The 20805-nt window shown below is 39.3% G+C and overlaps 1 protein-coding gene across 2 annotated transcripts in view; it reads right to left on the bottom strand.

Moving 5' to 3' along the window:
- Window positions 1–20551, bottom strand: part of FAM13C (family with sequence similarity 13 member C) — a 121759-nt gene extending 101208 nt beyond the window's left edge. For both annotated transcript variants that reach the window (XM_063433991.1, XM_063433992.1), the window contains exons 1-2: window positions 20390–20551; window positions 4226–4282 (exon numbers count right to left, since the gene is read on the bottom strand). In XM_063433991.1, coding sequence (XP_063290061.1) covers window positions 4226–4282; window positions 20390–20451 — 119 coding nt within the window. In that variant the 5' untranslated portion in view covers window positions 20452–20551. The remainder of the gene's footprint in view (window positions 1–4225; window positions 4283–20389) is intronic.
- Between the last annotated feature and the right edge of the window lie 254 nt (window positions 20552–20805).

The raw sequence follows: 20805 nt of genomic DNA, 5'->3' as shown, positions 1-20805 counted from the left end.
ACTGCAAAATAAAAATTGTCAAATTAAAAAAAAAAAAAAAAAAAAAAATTTGCAGGATTGTTATGGACACTCACTAACAGAAAGAGAATTTATTTTTCTACAATATCGCAAGAAATTAGCTAAATCAAGTACAAGCTTTGGTATTACGCCTCTTCCTCTGAGCACAAAAAGAAAGTAATTGGTTTTACTAATAATCACAATGTCCCTCCTCTTCCACACCAAAAAAACAAACAAAGAAAAAAAACACAGATTTCATAGAGGTAGGAGAAATTGAACATGGAATGGGCTTCAAATGAATGCAGACTGCTCTCATGTCAAGTGAATATGCATACCTGGAATCAATATCTCACAAAAGCAAATGGAGAAACGGCTAAATAGTCTATACATAAATCAATACACAATAGGGCACAGGGGGGAGAATCTAGACAACAAGAACAAAAAAAAAAAAAATTATAATTGCTGAACATCTAACAGGCATCCCTGCAGAACAAACATAGCAACATCTCGAACGTTACACCACTAGCAGTTCATACCCGTACTCTACTATACTTAAAAATTACGACATTAAAAAGCAAATGTTGCAATTCATGTTACTACGCTTAACTGATCTGTCGTTATCATCATCTATACTAAACATTTCCTTCAGATACATCCCATGTTCCTCCTGTCTCAAAAAACAAAAAAAGTATATATAAAACAAATTAGTTATATTTAGCAGTATCATACTCCATGATTAATAAAAAAAGTAAACAAATGATTATAATCTGTTTATACATCCTACCCCTGTTCATTGGGAGCCCAACCTGCTCATAATTAGCCCAGACTAATGTATCAATGCACATTTACTATAATGGAGGGTTATCCCCTATTTTTCCACTCTAGGTGACCTTTTTCTTGTGGGTTAGGTATGGGATGAGGGTGTTACACTAAACCCCTATCATTGACTGCTACCCTCCCCTTCTTTTCTTCACATTTACTATAAACCTTGGGAAAGGTTTTCAAAAATACGCTCACATGTGACACGAATGCAAAATCTTTTAATATCTAGCTCATGATTTAAAGGAACACATTTGTATTACTAAAGCTCTTTGGCGGCCATTTAGGTGACATGCCCCCACCGGCCTAAATAAATAAATAAATAATAAAATAAAATAAAAAAAATAAATGTAGTTATTTAACTTTCCTCCCTCCGTGGCGGAGATCATAGAAATGATCTCAGCCAATCCAATGCAATCCCTAAAAGAAAAGCACTGGGTGACTAGTGCGCATGTCCTGCAAAAGCCCAGCACTGCTCCAATCAGATGGACTCTCTGAAAAGGCAGTGTTTACATTAAAACACCTGCAGGGACAGGCAGTAGACACCAGAACAACTACAAAAAGCTGTAATTGTTCTGGTGACTATAGCATCACTTTCATGTAGTGGTTTTGGAACATAGATGCTTTATAGCTTTTTTTTTTTTCCTCCGAACTGGGGGGATTGTGTTCCTCTTAATGTTCCATAAAAGCAACATTGCACTGATTTAAAAACAAAAAACAAAAAAAAAAACAATTTAGTATAAATACCCACAAAGAAAACATGCATGTTTTGTTCGGCATTCTTTAGGGGTGTATGGAAAAAAAAAGAAAAAAAAAAAACTGCTTTCAAAATCTGCAGACCTGCTGCTCTGGACTCATGAACAAGTGCACACGGCTTTCCCATGCTCATCAATGAGTGCTACTAAAGCTCATTGAGAAGGAGCAATGTTTTCCTAAGGGAATGGCTTAATGCGTTGCAGTGCTCACCGCGCATGCATCTTAGCCCCCACTGCCAGGTGACGTCAAAGGGGGCAGAGTGTCGATCCAGCACAGAGGGTAGAACAGTGCTGGAATCAGGTTTAACCCATACAGTGCTGTTGGGGGGGGCCGAGGGATCCTCTTATATAGCTATACTGCAGAGAAAGCACCATAGGAGATGTAGTCCACAATATCTGGAGTGCCACAGGTTGCCTACCCCTGCACAATAGAATCCCTTTAAAGAACCTAGTTTAGAAGATAGAGACTTGCACTGTGAGAATACATGCCAAACAAGAACATGCACAGTAAATAGAAAGCAGAAGCTTCCTCCTCTAACGATCTAAAGAAGTTCTAAAATGGCTTAACACATTTACTCTGGAAGGATGCCAGTGCACTTCCGGCACCATAACAACTACAATGGGCTGTAGTGATTATGTTGCTTAACTGTTGCTTATGTTGCTTAACTTTAATAAGCAGGCCAGAACAGAAGAGAGAGAGAGATGCTACTCTGGCAAAAGCTTCTGCTGTTTGTTTTATAAAATGCAGTGTACCATTGATGGATACATATTGAATGTGTACTGAAGTATACATTTCCTATCAATGCGGCTTGGATGGATCCCAGCACATGGATTGCTGCCTTCCCTCGTCTGGGCTTTGTTAGTAATTGATGCAAAAGACAATTCCCAAAAGTGGTATAGAGAAATCTTGTATGAAATGTAATTACACTGCAATCACATTTTAAATAAGTTTCTTTATAAAACGTTCTGGTTACCTCTGACTGTAAGTGGCAAGTGAAAGAATCAGCTACAATGTAGAAGATCTATTAAGCCAATTACGTAGCTTCCAAGTGGTCTCGTGTTTCCAGGGACAGGGCCTAGTTTTGGCTCAATGTCTAAAGATCCTGCTGACCTGGCATCAAGCCCAGGTTCTAAACTAGGAAATTAAAATTATTGCCTTAACACAGCATACTCCGATACAAAAAGGGCACTGTGTAACATTCACAAACATAAACAGTATCTCACAAAAGTGAGTACACCCCTCACATTTTTGTAAATATTTTATTACCGGTATATCTTTTCATGTGACAAGACTGAAGAAATGATACTCTGCTACAATGTAAAGTAGTAAGTGTACAGCCTGTATAACAGTGTAAATTCGCTGTCCCCTCAAAATAACTCAATAAACAGCCATTAATGTCTAACCTGTATGCATTGGCAACAAAAGTGAGTACACCCCTAAGTACACCCCTGTGTTGGGCACAGGGACACAAAGTGAATAAACCAATACAGTGAGACACTCCCATACACAACCAATAGAATCCCTCCTCTGTGCTTGGGAGATAATTGAATCAGGAACTGTACTAATCTAACCCAATTATCTCCAAGCACAGAAAAACATACAATTTTATGAAACACCAAAAAGTACCTTTAACACATAAAACCCCAAAGTTACATCCCCTGATAGCCCCGATCTGGGTGAACAACATATCCAAAAATCACCTAGATCGGTTCAGGGGTTTATGCATTTCTTGGAAGTCATAGTTTTGACCGACCGTGCACATGGTCCTATGCCAAAAACAGTTCCAAGGAAATCAGTGCTAACAGTCAGTCAAGTTCGGTAGTCTTTTACAGGTTTCCCTGCAGGGCCCATAGTCTGTAGGCAGGAGGCTGGCAAGCAGGCCCCTTCAAGTACAAGTGGCGAGGTTACTTTCGCCACACTGTATATTGTTCAGAAAGGTCTATACACAGAGAGGTCAAAGGTACACTTTGGGTATCAAAATAACGTCATCAAAATCAGGTTGTTATAGTGTAAGGGGGTTCCGGGTGCAGTCTTACCTTCAGGGGTTAAACCGTCAAACAGTTTAACCGCAAGGTTTTCAGTTCTGCATCCAACAGCTATGCCCTTTCACTTCCATTTCAGTCTGAGGCTTCAATCAGGAAGCCCTGGACTTGGAACCTCTGATAGGCTGATCAGCAGCTTCCCATTCACAATACAAAGTAAAAAAAGTTATGTACCTTTGTCACATATTTCGTGTACCATAGATCATACTAGTTGTGATATTTCAGGCTGACTGTCAAAATATAGTTTTAGATTAAAGCACACATTTAAAATATTCTACTTTTAGCCCATCCTTTGGGTCGTCCCTCCTTTTTAAGTGATGGGGAGTGACCTCACCGGAGGAGGATCAGGATGCAGGTTTGGTTTGGGATCACAGGTAGGTTTTTGCTTTATTTGTTTTTTTATTTAGTTTTTCCTTTTACCAGGGTGTAGGGACCATGGTAGCCAGGGTTATTTCACCCAAAAATTGTGTTTTATCAAAACACCGCTTTTGAGTAGCCTTTCAATACATTTTGCATTAGTTGTTCTAAGCATTCTCGGATTTCAGGGCTGTGACATACATGACAGCTAGCAGCAATGATATCTTAAATTGTCATTAGAGCAGGAGACTCACCTGAGTTTGGAACACACAGTCTGGTCCTCATGGAGGGAGCCTGCTTCACCTTCACTCCTTGCAAAGAAAAAAAGAAAAATAAATTAAATTTTAGTTACCAGCATCATAATTATAGGGTTGGGAGAGGCTCGTTGTGGGTGATACTAAAAAGAAGGAATAAGGCAGAAGCCAGCCCATCTCTGCCCTGTGGTGACGGAGTTTAAATTGATTTCTGGAGTGAAATCTAGCAGTTCCTTAAGAACGCTATGTACATACCACAGTGAGCGTGCTAAAAGTCTTACATCATTATTTCAGATTAACAAAATGCCAGTAAAAAGCACATGTATGAGACTTTTGTGATAATGTCATATTGCCATTGTGCATTTAATTAATCCTTCCAGCCCATCTGGATTTATATTCACCTCATGCACAAAAGGGATTTTCATTAAATGATTCAAACAAAACAACTGTATTTTTCTGCTTAACAGGGGTTTGGGGTTTTGTGCCCCCGAGTAATTAATAGCATTCAGATCTGGAAGAAGCTTTTGGCATCTTGGTAATAACAATTAAAAATAAGTCACTCTGATTCAGAATTCTAAAGCAAGAGGTTGTTGTTTTTTTATATCAGTTTCCACATTCACGGAACGTGAAGATTTTCTGGAATTCTTGCAGTTTAAAAAAAAAATCTGTTGGCTTTGTAGCAGCCAATGAGAGATGAGAGTTACCCGGTGCTTCTTTATTGACAGAAGCATAACATTTTGAGACGTATTCCCTGAAAATGTCACCAATTCCAAAATCTTAATAATGTTGTCACACAGCATTAAATGTAGCAAACAGAAAGAGGCGATCTTAAAATAACATTTCTGGCTCCATGACCACTACAGCACTAGCCACCCCCACTGTCTTTCAGAGCACTAGAACCTCTCTGAGTTAGACAAGGTGATGAAGGCAGATATCAATTAGCTGACTCTGGAAAGCAGAGGAAGAGAGGTTGGGAGCAGCACCAAATCGACCCCAGGTAAGAGGTCAAGCTGCAGTGTAGTGGTTATGGTGCTTTGAGATGATTCTTCTGAAAGTAGAGTGTGAGGGGTTTTATTCATCCAATGGAAATTGTGGAAACTTAACAATATAAATGAAAAAGTTTAGCCAAATTAGAAAAGTTCTCCACCATGGGGAAGGCATCATGCGGGCACAGTGATCGCCACATATGCACATTTGGTCCCTCCTCACAATGACGTCGGAGAGGTAACCCAGTAAGTGGTTAAAGGTATTATTTAAGGTATTATTTAACTGTCTTTATTGACATGGGGGAAGGGGGAGAAGAACACTATACACAGCTTTGCATTCCTAACACTATAGTGTTCATTTAACACTTCTGCATTATCAATGTCAATTCCATGCAACATAGGCAACCGAGAGCGTTGATGATAGTTGCTCAGTCAATAGCCCCAAGGATTCTTATCCAACCAGTGCAAATCCTTGCTGCAATATGTATTTAATGCAATTGTAGATAGGATTGTAACCCAGCTCCTCTATCTTTACCCTCAACCAAGCTTATTTTGGTGTAAATTTTTTTAAAAAGCTCCTATAAATTGTAAGGTTAGCCTAGCGTACTCAGCCAATGTTGCCTAGGTTGGGATTGATAAATCTGGTTGATTCCTGGGTGCCAGTAAGACCATTGTTTATATCAAACCATGCCAAAATGGTTTGATATTAAACCAGGAGACAGCACTAGGGACTCTAGTCAACATAACCACCAGAACAATGTGCATGGGTAATGTATCTCAGAGTCCTCCTTTAAGGGATTAAGTTCTTAGAGTAGTCTGTATCAGCTACTTTATTTTTCTTTACATCTGTGTAAAATACATATCACATGGGTTTATTTTAATTTTTCTGCTGTTAAATCAGTTTATGAGTTGTAGGGTATAAACATAACTCCTTACCCAAAACATCATCATAATAATAAATACACAGCCCAATGCCTATTGTTCCAAAGCAGCAAAAGGAAAGCAGCAGCCCCAAATGGAATCAACTCTGAACAGCCAATTAAAATACAGCTTTATAAATACAGCGTACAAACCTCTGCATTGCTATGGTTAGCTAACTCCAGGAGAGAAAGGGTTAAATCCATAGAGGGGACCAGTATACCTCCTCAATAATTTAAAAAAAACTTATTTAGGTAAATACACTTACAGTATTCAATTACATATGTGGTATAGTAATAATTTTAACCATTTCATCACTTGCACAACCAGCGAGAAAAAATTGCAAGTTTCTGTAAATTTGCACATACCTCTCAAAAGACAAAATATTTAGCTTACATTCTTAGTCCAGTGGATAACCTATCATTTGGATAATTCAGCTCACTAGCTCAGTTATTAGAAATGCTAAACTTTCTAAACTAAACATAACGAGCACCATATGTTTTGTTTTGTTTCAGAGTTTTTTTGCACACCTTGATTCTATTAACAGCTATGACTAAAAAAAGCCAATCAATCGATGGTTGAGAGATAATGGGTTCTTATCAACTGGACTAAAGTCACCCTTACACCATACATCCCAGCTTTAGCTTCAGGAGGGTAGCGTTTGGTACATAAACTGAATGATCTTTGTGAAGATTGCATAATCCAAGTATGATTAAAGCATCTGTGTAGTGCAACGAGCAAGCCCAGAAATCGTGACTTTTTCACCAAACCTAGGACTTTTGGGAGGTATGCTAATAATATAATATTAATGGAAGAAACCTCAGCTTCTATTTGAAATACAAAATTCTGTGCACATTTTGTTGTTGGTATGTTACAAGTACTAGTGTATATTTTCTTAACCCCTTAAGGACCAAACTTCTGGAATAAAAGGGAATCCTGACATGTCATACATGCCATGTGCCCTTAAGGGGTTAAAGACATGTTTGTTGTAATTCAGTGCAAATTAAAATTGTAGAAATTAGTAAGTAGTCAAGGAAAATGTATGTCATTTCAGTCTTCCGGGAAATTAAGAATTTATAACATGCAGGTTTATTCAATAAAGGGGGAATAGAGTACAAACGGTGGCACTGATAATTAAAGGAACACTCCAGGCACCTTCACCACTTCATCCTGCCATGACTGACCTGGCACCATCCCATGGTGTTACCACAGGTTGTCAACTTACATGTGATCTGCCACACGCTCACACTGCATTGATAACATTCAGTCGTCTCCAGAATAGAGAAAACAAATAAAAGTGTAACCGGTGCATTACCACTTTCACTAGCTGACAGAACTAAACTGACACATTCAGCCAATACGCACATGTCCTACGTGTTCCTGCATGAGTGACCAGTATTAAAGGGACATTATAGGCACCCAAACCACTTCAGCTCATTGAAGTAGTCTGGGTGCACTGTCCCAGGTCCCTTAACCCTGAGCACGTAATTTTTGCAGTTTCTAAACAAAAAATGCAATATTATCCTGCTTGGGTTAACTCTACTGACTGTCTATCAGACAGCCACTAGGGGAAATTCCGGGCTGTTAGGTGACTTTTGATCGTCTAACTGATGCTGGCCGTCCTCATGCTATGCAATAAGACGTCCAGCGTCACCCAAAACCCCCATAGGAAAGCATTGAATAATGCTTTCCTCTGGGGAAATCCTAATGCGAGCACATCCATCATTCTTTATCTCCCTTAAAAAGAATTAAAACTTACATTTTATTTTCCCCTATAACAATATACCTTAGAGCTGGGTTTTAGACTGCTCTACTTGATTGTATGTATTTGCACATGTATCTGTTATTTACTTTACTAATCTAAATTTTACAATTTCTCACTTGCATGGACACATGTACATCATTGTCTATTTCTTTTATGTCATTCTTAATAGATCAATACATTTTGATTCGCACATATTTGCCCCTATAAGCCTAGGCCGGGGCACATATATTGTACCCACCTATGAATGTATCTGCGCTACACCTTATCTTTGTGGAACAGCTATACAAATTGTTAAGCTAAGGTGTAACAGGGTTTTTCATATTATGCAAAACATAAAGCAAGAATTTGTATTCTCTCTCTTCATCATCAAATCCTATATTTTTACAATTTAGTTGCTTGGAGATCCCTTTAATACCTCATTCTTTAAACACGTTTAACTACCAATAAAATCCATATTGTGTTTACATTTTGACAGTTCATAAAACTCTACATATCTGTTTTTAGAATTAACAAGTAAATAAAGTGCATTTATGGGGCAAGCAAAGGAAGTACTAAAGAGTTTTAAATCCAAAAGGCTTTTCTTGGCATAAGCCCATTTGCTATTGAGTCACTGGCGGATCCAGGAGGGGGGCAACGGGGCAACGGGACAATTACCCCACCACTTTTAAAAAAAGCCTCCCTACCCTCCTTCCCCTCCATACATACACTATACACATTGCCCCCATACACACACTACACACACTGCCCACAAACACTGCCCCCATACACACACACTGCCCCCCACACACACACTGCCCCACACACACTGCCCCCATACACACACTGCCCCACAAACACTGCCCCCATACACACACTGCCCCACAAACACACACTGCCCCCCATACACACTGTCCCACAAACACTGCCCCCATAGACACACTACACACACTGCCCCCATACACACACTACACACACTGCCCCCCATACACACACTGCCCCCCATACATACTGTCCCACAAACACTGCCCCCCATACACACACTGTCCCACAAACACTGCCCCCATACACACACTGCCCCAAACAGACACACACACACTGCCACCCTCACATACACACTGCACCGAGCTCACACACACACACTGCCCCACACAGACACTGCTCCCTAACACACACACTTCACCCCTAACACATACCACTGCTCCTATGCCCTATATCCCAGCAGACCCCAGGTAAGTTGTCAAACTGTTCTTAAACAGTTTGTTTACTTACTCTGGGATGGGATCCTGGCACTACTGGCGCCATAACTACTACACTGAGCTGTAGTGGTTATTGTGCCTGGATTATTTATTTAACCCCTTAAGGACACGACATGTGTGACATGTCATGATTCCCTTTTATTCCAGAAGTTTGGTCCTTAAGGGGTTAAATAATCTACAAGTGCCCCTCTCGAGATCAGGCTCTGGATCCGCCACTGTATTGAGTATGATTGATGTAATTATACTGGAGATGCCTGACCCACAGTCAAATGATCCTAGTTTTAAAAGTTTACTTTAAGCACCATAGCCACTTTAGTAAGATGAGGTGGTTATGGTGCAATAAATCTATCCCTGCGGCCTTTCTTTTCGGAAAATTTTTATTCTGAAAATAAATACACTCCTACTCAGGTGGCCAATGAATCCCCTGGAAAACTCTGTTCCTGGCTGGCAGTATTGCATATACAGGGATATTCACTAAGGTGAGAATTCAAAGTGATTTTCAGATTTATTGTCAAAATAGCCAGTGTAGCAGAAATGGAAGCATGGCAGACTTGGAGAATGTTTCCTTTTTGACTGTTTTGGCCTTAAATTTGAAATTCACTTTGAATTCCTAACAATTTTCACTCTAGCAGCGTCAAATATCCTGCTGCCTGGTTCTCGGGCAACTGAATTCCACGTTCAAATCTATGTTTTTTATGTTATAAATCTATGTTTGCCCAGGCTAGGTGCAAAGAAACTGTTCATGGAGGGAATAACGCGAGTGCATCATTACATACACTCGTGCTGTGAAGCAGGCACTAGGGCCATAACGGGAGCGCTTTAGGAGCCAGTATAGGCAGCGGCAGAACTACCATCGTAAAGCCAGTGCAGCTGCACCGGGGTCCACTTATTTGGGGGGCCCATACGCTGGCCCATGTACTTAGAGCCATCTGATGAATATTGCTAAACAAGGGTCTGGTCGTGCAAAGATGCCCTTTAACAACACACTTAGGCATCTGTCATGTTGCCAGTCAGTGCTGGGAGGAAGTGAAAGTCTGTCACATCCTCCCAGCTACTTAGAGAGCTCCCCGCAGGAGAGAGGAGAAGGAAGCACTATAGCAGGGGGGAGAGGAAGGAGAGAGCCGGCTCCAGTCAGCCCCACACTCTAATCAGCCAGCAACAGGACTCAGCCACCCTCATGCACATAAAAGGTATATTAACAATAGGGTGGCTGAATATATATATATATATATATATATATATATATATATATATATATATATATATATAGTGTGTGTGTGAATCCCAGCAATCAAACACCAACACAACTTGCAACCAAACATTACATACAAACACAATCCTGCAGTTAAATACTAACGCCATTCAAACACCAATATTACACACAAATGTGCACCTGCACGTAAAAGCTAACACTACATACACACACCTGCATTCAAATACAACATTACATAGACGTACAAAACTGCCTTCCAGTTGCAACAGTACATACAAATACACCCCTGCATTAACACTATGCAAAATTATGACACATTTAAATACACAAACACTGCTCGCAAGATACAACTCTGCATAGATGGGCAGATGTTAAACCAGTCCACAAAGTACACCCCATTCCCATACTATGTTCCATCTGCAGAACATCATAGGTTAAGAGCATATAAGGGATAGTGCAGCCAAATCTCTGCAGCGTCATTAAACCATATGTTATAGGAACATGATAGGGTCAGGAACACAAACCTGTATTTCTGACTCTATAGTGTTAAAAACACAATTTAGCCCCTATGCTTTCCCTTCCCCCCTGAATATAGTAAAATATTACCTTTATTCCATTCTGCTGCTGCATGCTCTGCCCCTGATCTGCCTGCTTGGCTGACCTCATCAGAAGTGTTGGTCTGAGCCAATCACAATGTTTTCCCTATTAGAAAGCAAAGGATTTGCTGAGCTTGTCAGGAAGGCATATCCGGGTCAGAGCCAGCACAAGTCAAACACAGCCCTGGCCAGTCTGCATGTCCTCATAGAGATGCATTGAATCAATGCATCTCTATGAGTAAAGTACAGTGTCTCCATGCAGGGGGTAGAGACATTGAACTGCAGTGCTGCCCAGGAAGCCAACTGAGGAGGTGTCCCTATGCTGGAATGTAAACCCTGGCTTTTCTCTGAAAAGACTATGTTTGTTGCAAAAATTCTACAGGGACTGACTATACTCACCAGAACAATTACAATAAGCTGTAGTTGTTCTGGTGACTATAGTGTCCCTTTAAGGTGTCTTATTTGAAAGCCTGAACCTGACAAAACTTGACAAAAGGCATCTTCTTGTGTATCACACTAATGGACAAGCCTGTGGTCTTAGTGGGTCCTCCATATAAACAGTGTTGTACTCTCCTGCGTGCATAATTCAAAAGCACAGGAACATACGATGTCTTTGTAAAAGCATCAATGAATACATTACTTTAGAATTAGATCACTTTCGGACATACTGTATATGTTTTGAAGTTTTTTTGTTTTTTTTTTGTTCTGTTAATAGATAAAATCTATATTTGGTATGCCCATACCATTCCAAAGGCAAGAATTGCAAAAATCTTTGTTAGCTTTTGTAATGCTTTGTCAGCTGCTACTTTTAAATAACTGCAGTTAAAGACAGGTATTTTATTATGGAGATGGAAGCTAATCTGCTTGAATTATTCAGTACTTCAGTCTATTAAACCCCCTCCACTGCATTCTGTTCTATTCTGAACATGGTGACTGGGGGTTTTATCATGGAGAACTGAATGGAATGGTGGGGGTGGAGTTAAGAGACAAGTCACAATTATTCTGTAAGCTCAGAGAAAAAAATCATTGTGTAATGAATTATCCTATATGATAAATCCTTCAAAATATGTACTTTTGGTACACAACACTAATCATGAAAATTAAATGAAGAATGTTCTATTCTAAGCAAATATTCTCAATCGTGTCTGGCAAAATCTATTACAACTTTCCACATTCATGCATCAAGAGCCTATTGATCCTGGCGCCGACGAGTATGATGGGCCTAATTTCTGAATCTTATAGACCGAGAACACAAAACAGTCATACCACCCGAGTGTTGTATCTGACAGAGGTGATGTCGGAGGGAAACACACATGGTGCATTTATAGGCCACTTCGTCTCTCAATCAAGTCTATCTGTCCATTTTATAAGCCGCTTCTCTCTTTTACCAGATACAAACTTGGAAAACACTCTCCACTCCATCCCTTTATTACTAGCAGGTAGAAACTCTTGATACAACCTGGGACGGACAGAGTGGTAGATATAGTGAGTGTAGCAGACAGGGGACAAACCTCACTGTTAGAGACACAGAAGCAGCAAGAGCATTTGAACAATGTGCAAAGTCCTCTTTACGTTAACTATTTTACAGTCAGCCTGTCGACACCAGTAGTACATTATTATTATATTTTAATAAATGGGCCTGGAGCTTCGGCTCTACTAGCCCCAATATTAATCCGGCCCTGCTTGTCTACTGTTAAGTCCAGAAACTGTTTCTGTTAACAAACTGAATTGCTTATCCAGCTGATTTTCAAAGGAAACATGAGTATCATTACATTCTAGATTAAAATATATCAGAAAAAGCAAATGGGATGCAAGGGCACTAAAACTTAATCACAATGAAGTTGTTATGGAGTGTGGGGTCGCCAATCTCTCTATCCTTTTACTTTCTCTCAATGTCCGAGCCTTCAATCAGGAAGCCCCACCTGCTGACCGCTTTGAGGCTATTAGCTTGACCCACTCCGAGGCTTCCTGATTGAAGCCTTGTACATTGAAAAGAAGTAAAAGGGTAGAGAAAGTGGGCAACAAATTTTAAGACTTTGGGGCTAAGCAGTTAACGTTTTAACCATATAAGGTAAGCTTGCCCTGGGACCTCCTTGCATCAGAACAACATTGCAATGAAGTTGTTATGGTGTCTTGAGTACCCATTTAAAAGAAGTGCCTTGTACTATTTTTTGGGGAGGGTTGATGTGTTTTTGTTTTTGTTTTTTTTATTTAAACATTCCAAACACCATAACCACTTATGCTCACTGTAGTAAATATCACTAACTTCAAGAAACATTATCAGAACAGAAATAGTTAAGATACTTTATGTCTCTACTGCCCTTTTAAATGCTTAAATTGACACTCCAAACTCCATCACTAAAGCCTATTGTAGTGGTTATGGTGCAAAAAATGTATTGGTTCAAATCCCCTGTTTTTATAAAAATCTTTCTAAGGGGTGTCTCAAAACTAAACAATTCTCCGGTAACCAAAGCCCACCCCATGTCCGTCTGCTTGGGTTGTTGTTTAATGAAGTTTCGTCTTCTTTATTATACATCCAAAATATGTGTGTATGTTTAATAGCTTTTAAAGCTTTCAGCATTGACGAACTGCCATTGGCTCCCAATAAGCTGCTCTAACAATTTGATCCTATGCCACTATGACATATATTCTACCTATTTTCCATCTAAAAGGTCTACAGAATAAGTAACACATATCAATTCCATATCAATATAAGGTATCTAAGGTCGAGGTAGTATTCTCCATGATAGCTTAAAGAATGCAAGTTTTTTCCTAAGTGGAGCTACGTAGGGTTATTCACCAAATATAAAACTCTATATTGTATTGTAACAAATGTAAAATCTGAACGCTAAAATAGGTCCAGCTCAAGCTACAAACCATTACAACTGGGCGTTTAGTAAATACGCCTTCAAGTGTTCATTTGTACTGCATACAAAACAAATGGAAACTTAGTAAGGGGAAGTTATAGTTTGCACACAATTTTGTTTATTTATGATAAACAAGACAGATGCTTTGTTTTGTGAAAATCACCTCTATTCTACTTTATTGTGACTGATGTTTTCCTTAGACAAAATGCACATAAGACAGGACTTTTTCAAACTTCCTTAAAGTCTACACCTTGTTTAACAAGAACATAAGCGTATAATCATTTTGAATTTAGTCATGAAGTCTACATTTAGCTCTTTAGTAGTATCGGGGAGTAGAGTGAAAAGGCAATTCAAAGGGAATTTCACATTTATAGACAACGTAGCAGGAAATTTTCAGCTGTCACCTGTGCTTCCAATTCAACTATTTTAGCCTTAAATTTGAAATTTACTTTGAATTCCTGACAGATCTCATTTTAATGAATAGCCTATCGGTTCATCATGGATTGAATAGAAAATGGTTTAAATTGTTACCAGATACTACACCACTATAGCATGAACAAATGGATATTTTATAGACGAAATGTCACAATATTTGACAAAATTCAATAACTGTCTACTTTCGATGCCTTTTGTACTCCTTTTTAAAGCAGTGGTAAACACATCTCCTAGTGCAAGACGCAAAATAAATTCATCTTGAGGCTGACTTACCTAGTCAAGCTATTTTTTTACCATGAATTTAAAATTTACTTTGAATTCTCACTTTAAGGTAAGAGTATTCTTAGTGTACCTGTGTGTATAACAACTGCACAGCATGAATATGCACATTGTGTCTTTAAAGGGACACTATAGACACCTAGACCACAACATTGCAGTACTAAGACTGCCTCTAGTGGCTGTCTACCAGACAGCAACTAGAGGTACTCCTGGGAGTTTACTGGACTCTGAGTCTCTTAATTGACACTGGACGTCCTCGCGCACTACAAGAGGACATCCAGCGTCAGTGAAATCCCCACAGGAAAGTATGGAGTGAATGCTTTCCTATAGGGCGGGACTAATGGGCTTGCGACGCTCATCGTGCATGCAGATTAGGTGCTCCATCAGTGAAGGCAGAGTGCCGACCCAGCACCGAGGGACAAATAGTTTTTTGTTTTTTTTAACCCTTTTATGTACCGGATGGAGGGGTGGGACCAGAGGGCACTATAGTGTTAGGAATACAAATTTGTATTCCTAACACTATAGAATCCCTTTAAACTAACATAGGTGTTCAGAAATCAGTCTGTGTAGATCCGATACATTGTTCTTGTTCTAAATTATGCTTTAGTTACATAAATTGTTATTAGTAAGTCACCTAAAATTTCTCAGAACACCCCCCCACTGACACACCTAAAATTAAACTGTTTCTCTATGTCCATTTGAATAGTTATTAGGAATGCCATATCACCATAACCTAGATTTTTTTTTTTTGAAAGGATCTAAATACAAGTTGTACACAATTTCTGGGACAGAATACAGCAAACTTTGTTTCAATGTGCAAGTTGAGTTGCACTCATTTTATCAGCACATTTTGCAAGCAATATGGGTTTTATGGAATATGTGCAGTGCTTTCACAGAAGTCTGTGTAAGGACCAGATCTGGCTGAGAGAGTGCAGCCATTTCCTAGTGTCTGATCATGTCCATGTATAAAATACAAACAAGAGACATTCGGTTTGTGTATATATAAACTAGTACAAAAGAATTATATGACTAGAGGGGCAGGAAAAACCTGACCCCAGAGTCAAAAGTGAAACAAAAAATTAAAATATAAACTTTTAGTATTTAAAGGGCATATCTACATAATAGTGAAAAAGACAAAGTGGAAAAACACAAAAGTGACCTGTGAAAGTGTAATATTAAAAAGGAGAAACCTAGGGGGTCTGCCTATCTGGCTTATATATACCAATCACAGCAAGCGTGAGAAACTATACTAATTCTTGATCAACCCAAGTAGAAAGATAGTATCAAGAAAGACAGCTGTTTAGTAATAAAATGTTATTCCAAGTGGAATATGTAAAATGTAGCCAATTACATATATAATCAGTCCATGCTTGACTTTTAGAGATATTCAAAAGGGTGAGTAAAAGGTATGGGTAGATACAATGATAGAGATAATGGTATATTAGAAGAGTCTGATTATAAGGAACAGGAGGGTAGGTGTATCGAGTGTTAATTTGCCACCCCCACCTTAATAATTAGACCAAACTCCACTTAAAAGAGGGTGAATATGGGATTTAAAGGGAAAAACAGGAGGGAAGCAATTCATAGTAATAATTACCTACCCCCTTCCCCACTACAAACCACAATCCTGATTATAGTTGCAAAAGAAAAAGATAAAAAAAAAAACACTGTCATCCAGAAGGGCTGGATCAAATAAATATATCTTCACAGTATCTGGAATTGGTCCAGGTAGCTAGCCTAGGTAAATACTGCGTCTGAAGGCAGCTAAACAGGGGTTAAAGAATACCCCATAGACTCCCTATTGAGATACCTTACTCTCATACCCAGGGTGGTACAAGTGCTTAAAGGTAAAGGTAAATCCCAACCATATAAAAATCCAAATCAGTCCCACGCAGATCCTAACACACCCCAAATCTCTATAGCTGCTTTGAGGCAACTCTAAAATAAAGAAGCAAAGTGCATGACGGCAGAGCCCCTAGGAATATAACTAGTACGGGTTACTATATTAATGTTTAATTTCTGTAATAAATAACAAAGTGTTGCATTCACCATACTGGGTCTTTGGAAAGTCTGCATATTACATTGGCAACTAATTGCACATTTCCAGCAGAGCTGTCCAGGTTTGAGACTTGTGCTTCCCCTCCCAATCTTCTCCCCTTTTGAAGTCTTGCTTTTAAAGACACTGACCAAAAGTGGGATGAACACAAATTTACTGCAAGCCCTCCCCTTCTTCCCCAGCGGCAGACTTGCTGTGGCTGTCCAAATACAGACTTTTCAAGGCAGGTGCTCTGGGCACTTGGCTGCCTCTTGTGCTTTGCTCCAAGGAGCCAAGATTACTGGGAACAGCAGGAGTAACAACATTAATTTATAAAAATGCAATTTTGTATTAAAATCTGATTTTTTTTTTTTAATTAATATAAAAAAGGGCATAATCTTCACATATTAAACAAACACATTTCAAGCCACATAATCACTAGAGAAGTGACAGTTCCTCTTGAAGCTCCGATAAGTTGTAGTTTCTATTCTCACTAGTAATCAATTCCATTTTCTGGTTCTTTATTCTGAGTCTGTATTGGCTTATATTACCAAGGTTCTATCGTAGGGGTGGCCAAATAGTAGACCCCCCACAAGAAATACAACACCTATGTTGCTTTGCTGGCTGTAAGGCTAACGAAGCATCACAGGAGATCTACATCCTGACCACTACCGGTCTGTCCACTGTCTCAATATCTTCATAAAAACATATTGTGCAGGTGCAGCAGGTAAAGAACTATGCAAAGCTGTCTGGATAATTTTCTAGGACGAGGCAAAGCCACGGTGCATATAGGCCTCATTTTAAATTCAAATCACTCTTGCCTTCCCTTACCCTTTGCTACAAGTGCAGATAAACTCAAGTGATAATGTACGTTCACTTAGAAAGAGGACAAGTAACAATATACCACCAGCAAGTCCCTGACTTGGTTCTGAAATGGATAAAGCATTTGTAATGTATATACAAATACATATGGTACCATGATAGACATAAAATATATACATTCCACAATATCTTGTGAGTTAAAATACACACCCATGTCATCCCCATAGCTAGCTGCATGAATTAGGATCACATACAATCCCCTAGTTAGTATGTGTACTCCATGTAGTTAAACACACGTCATTAATGGAGCAAGTCTAAAATCTTGGTGACTGTGACCATATCTCCAGAACCCTCTGGGGATCCTAATGATCCCTGTTTTTATTAAAATTCATGCTATTGCCTGGTCCAATGTGCTGGATGAAGTCTGAATTAATAGCAAGCAACATGAGATTACAGATAAAGGGGCGAGCTAATGTTTAACGTAGCTTGAATCTTTAAATATATTATTAGTGATATTTTTTAGAGGGGGTTGATGCAATTTTAATATTTTATATTTGTATGCTTCCATTAAAATTATGGCTTTCTCCAGTAGGCAACCACTGGATGACATAATTAAAGTACTAATTAAAGTATAATTAAACCAGTATAGGCCTCATCATGACATTGGATCAGATCAATATTTTAGAGGGACACTCCATTGATTTGTTTTTGTTTAGTTTTTTTTTTTCCAATTTAGTAGATGTGCATATTTTCTTTGGATAGCAGGCGCATGCACAGCCACGCAATTGCAGCTTTCCTATGCTTCTCAATGAGCTGCAGCCCAGTGCCCCTGCTACTTCTATTAGCACTATGGAGCTCTCTGTTAGCTCTATGGAGCTCGCGGCAATTGGAAGAAAACCTCCCTGGCTGTGGCTGACACTGAGCGACAACCAAGGAGGTGTTTCTTCCTCCAAATCTTATAGAGCTGATTTCTATTGAAATTAGCATTTTATAAACTGTCACAAATATGACAGACTCCAGACACGTAAAGCACTTCAGTAAGCTCAAGTGTTCATTTGCAAGACACAGGTAGAAACCAGTCCCCAAACTGTCAGCGTCCTCTACCGCAGTCTAAAGTTTGTTTCCTAGTGTCCCACTTTTGAGGACACTGGGGATCTGTTCCCAGAAAGTGTGCCACAAGCACATCATTCTATGTGTTCCTGCTACACTCAGAGCATTAAGACAATGCAGAGAGCGTTGTAACAGTGCTTTCTACATGGGCCGGCCTGTTTGATTCGCAATCAAGCCAGGCTGACCTACCTGTTCTTTGGGGCAAGTCCACGCTCTTAAAGTGGCACCAGTGTCGTGGTTCACATCATCGGCCTGCCTTATTTTACCCACCCGCTAGCATCCTGCCTTACAGGGTGAGGATGTTGGGGGTGTAAAAAACTATGCGGCATGCTCACTGCGTCGACACTAAAAAACATTGCAATAAAATAGATATGACCACTCAGGAAGATAACAACATTCCAGCTGGCTGATTAACAACCCTGCGCATAGCAAAAAAATATTTTATCTCTGGAATAAATAATTTGTAAAAAGAAAGGTTGCAGGGTCTTTACACCATAACTACTACAGTAAGATTAATATGTTGTTATGATGCTTAGAGTGACTCTTTAACCTTTGGATCAAAATCTTTTTTTAAGTCATCAGACCATTTTAGCAATTTCCTGGAACAGGTACACTGCATCCATCCAGGCCATGGACAACTGACCACAGCATGTTGTTTACTGTAGACGCACCGCCTTCCCAATTGCAATGCACACCCCTACGAGACTGAGAAGAGTCTAATGAATTCATTTTTTTTTTTTTTTTAAATATTTTGCTATTAAATATATCTTCCTCTGGGTCAAAATTTTTTGAGAATCTCTGTGCTACAAGATCCGCCATTTCACTAGCCAAACGGGGTCATTCACTTCTGTTAATTATAGATTTTGATGCCAAAATACTGTACATCACATACTTCCAAATATCTTTTAGCTCTTTATCTATGAAATATAATTGCACACTGATGAATTCAAGAAAATGCAAATAGTTGGCCGATATACAACATTGTATTCACACCACAATAACTACCAGCTACGCAGAGCACAGGATAAGTCATATTTTTGGTGTCGTAAATGAAGCTGCTGTGACGCCAAAAGGGCTGACTGATGTTGTGCATACGCTATTTATAGCACAATAAAAAATAAAAAAAATCTATTCATACAGCGAACCTGACCGACCAATACAGAATATTCTGCATGAAAATTAAAGACATCCTACAAAATCCATATTTGACATCATTGACACAAAATAGAACTGCCTGTTAATTATTTTTATTTTTTTGCTAAATGCAGTAATTATCTGAAGATAGCCATGTGGGTTGAAAAAAAAATGGTTTGATCTAATCTATTTAGGTTTCCTTCCTGTTTGGTTTAACCTCATATTTCCCACTGATGCGCCCATACAAATATGCACAGAATCAAATGACTGTTTTGTCCATTTTAATGCCACAGAGGGGGGCAGTGTTTCATTGTACAAAGGGTTAAATTCCACCAGCATATGTCAAGATAAGGATGGATTCTATTCAACTTACGATTGGCTAGTACCTTGTAGCACTACACATCTTGCAATTCAATTATATGCTTTATGTTGTAACCATAAGAAACAGGAAATCATTTAATGTAAACACATCTCTGCTAACAAAGGAATACAGATTGAACTGCAAGTACCATCAAATGTCTGAGGAAGAAGACTGTATACACCAAAACCACACATTTCCACCAAGGCGGCTATAACTGCCTGTCTGTTTAGAGATAAATAATAATTCATTTTATCCGTGCCTCCTCCATTAATATTTTATGTTACACCAGATACACATGCACCTCACTCACGGTGACACCAGAGAAGGAAGCCAACCCCATCACACAGAACACATCCTTGTTTACTACTAAAGGCAACATTCTAAATGGCTTTTTTTTCCCCCACTTACTCTGCTGCAGTTGTGCTGTTAAAGGAATTATCCTGAAGACTGAAACAGAAACAAGAAAACATCAGATGACTGAGCAGGCGAGCAGGCTCTGTGAATCCCTTTCAGCAGTTGGTACACATTACACAAACATGGCATTGCAAAGACAAGCCTCTGTATCCAGTCGACATGCACATACCTTGGGCTGATCTGCACATGCTCACTGTGACTAACCATAAGGACAAGCCCTGCTGCAACACTTAGAAACCACACAGCCCATCAGAAAGCCTTCGCTTACACTGAGGAAGCGAGCGACTGAATCTGGGGCTCGGTGCTATGTTAACCCTTCCGATGCCTGTGGAGGCTTCAAACCGTGTTTTTGGCAAACAAGGGGCTAAAATAGCAGCACTATCCTATTTTTTATTTTATTTTTCTGGATA

This window comes from Pelobates fuscus, chromosome 10 (genome assembly GCF_036172605.1).
Source record: "Pelobates fuscus isolate aPelFus1 chromosome 10, aPelFus1.pri, whole genome shotgun sequence".
Taxonomy (NCBI): Eukaryota; Metazoa; Chordata; class Amphibia; order Anura; family Pelobatidae; genus Pelobates; species Pelobates fuscus.
Note: the sequence above shows the minus strand (reverse complement) of the source record. Positions and strands in the feature narration are given on the sequence as shown.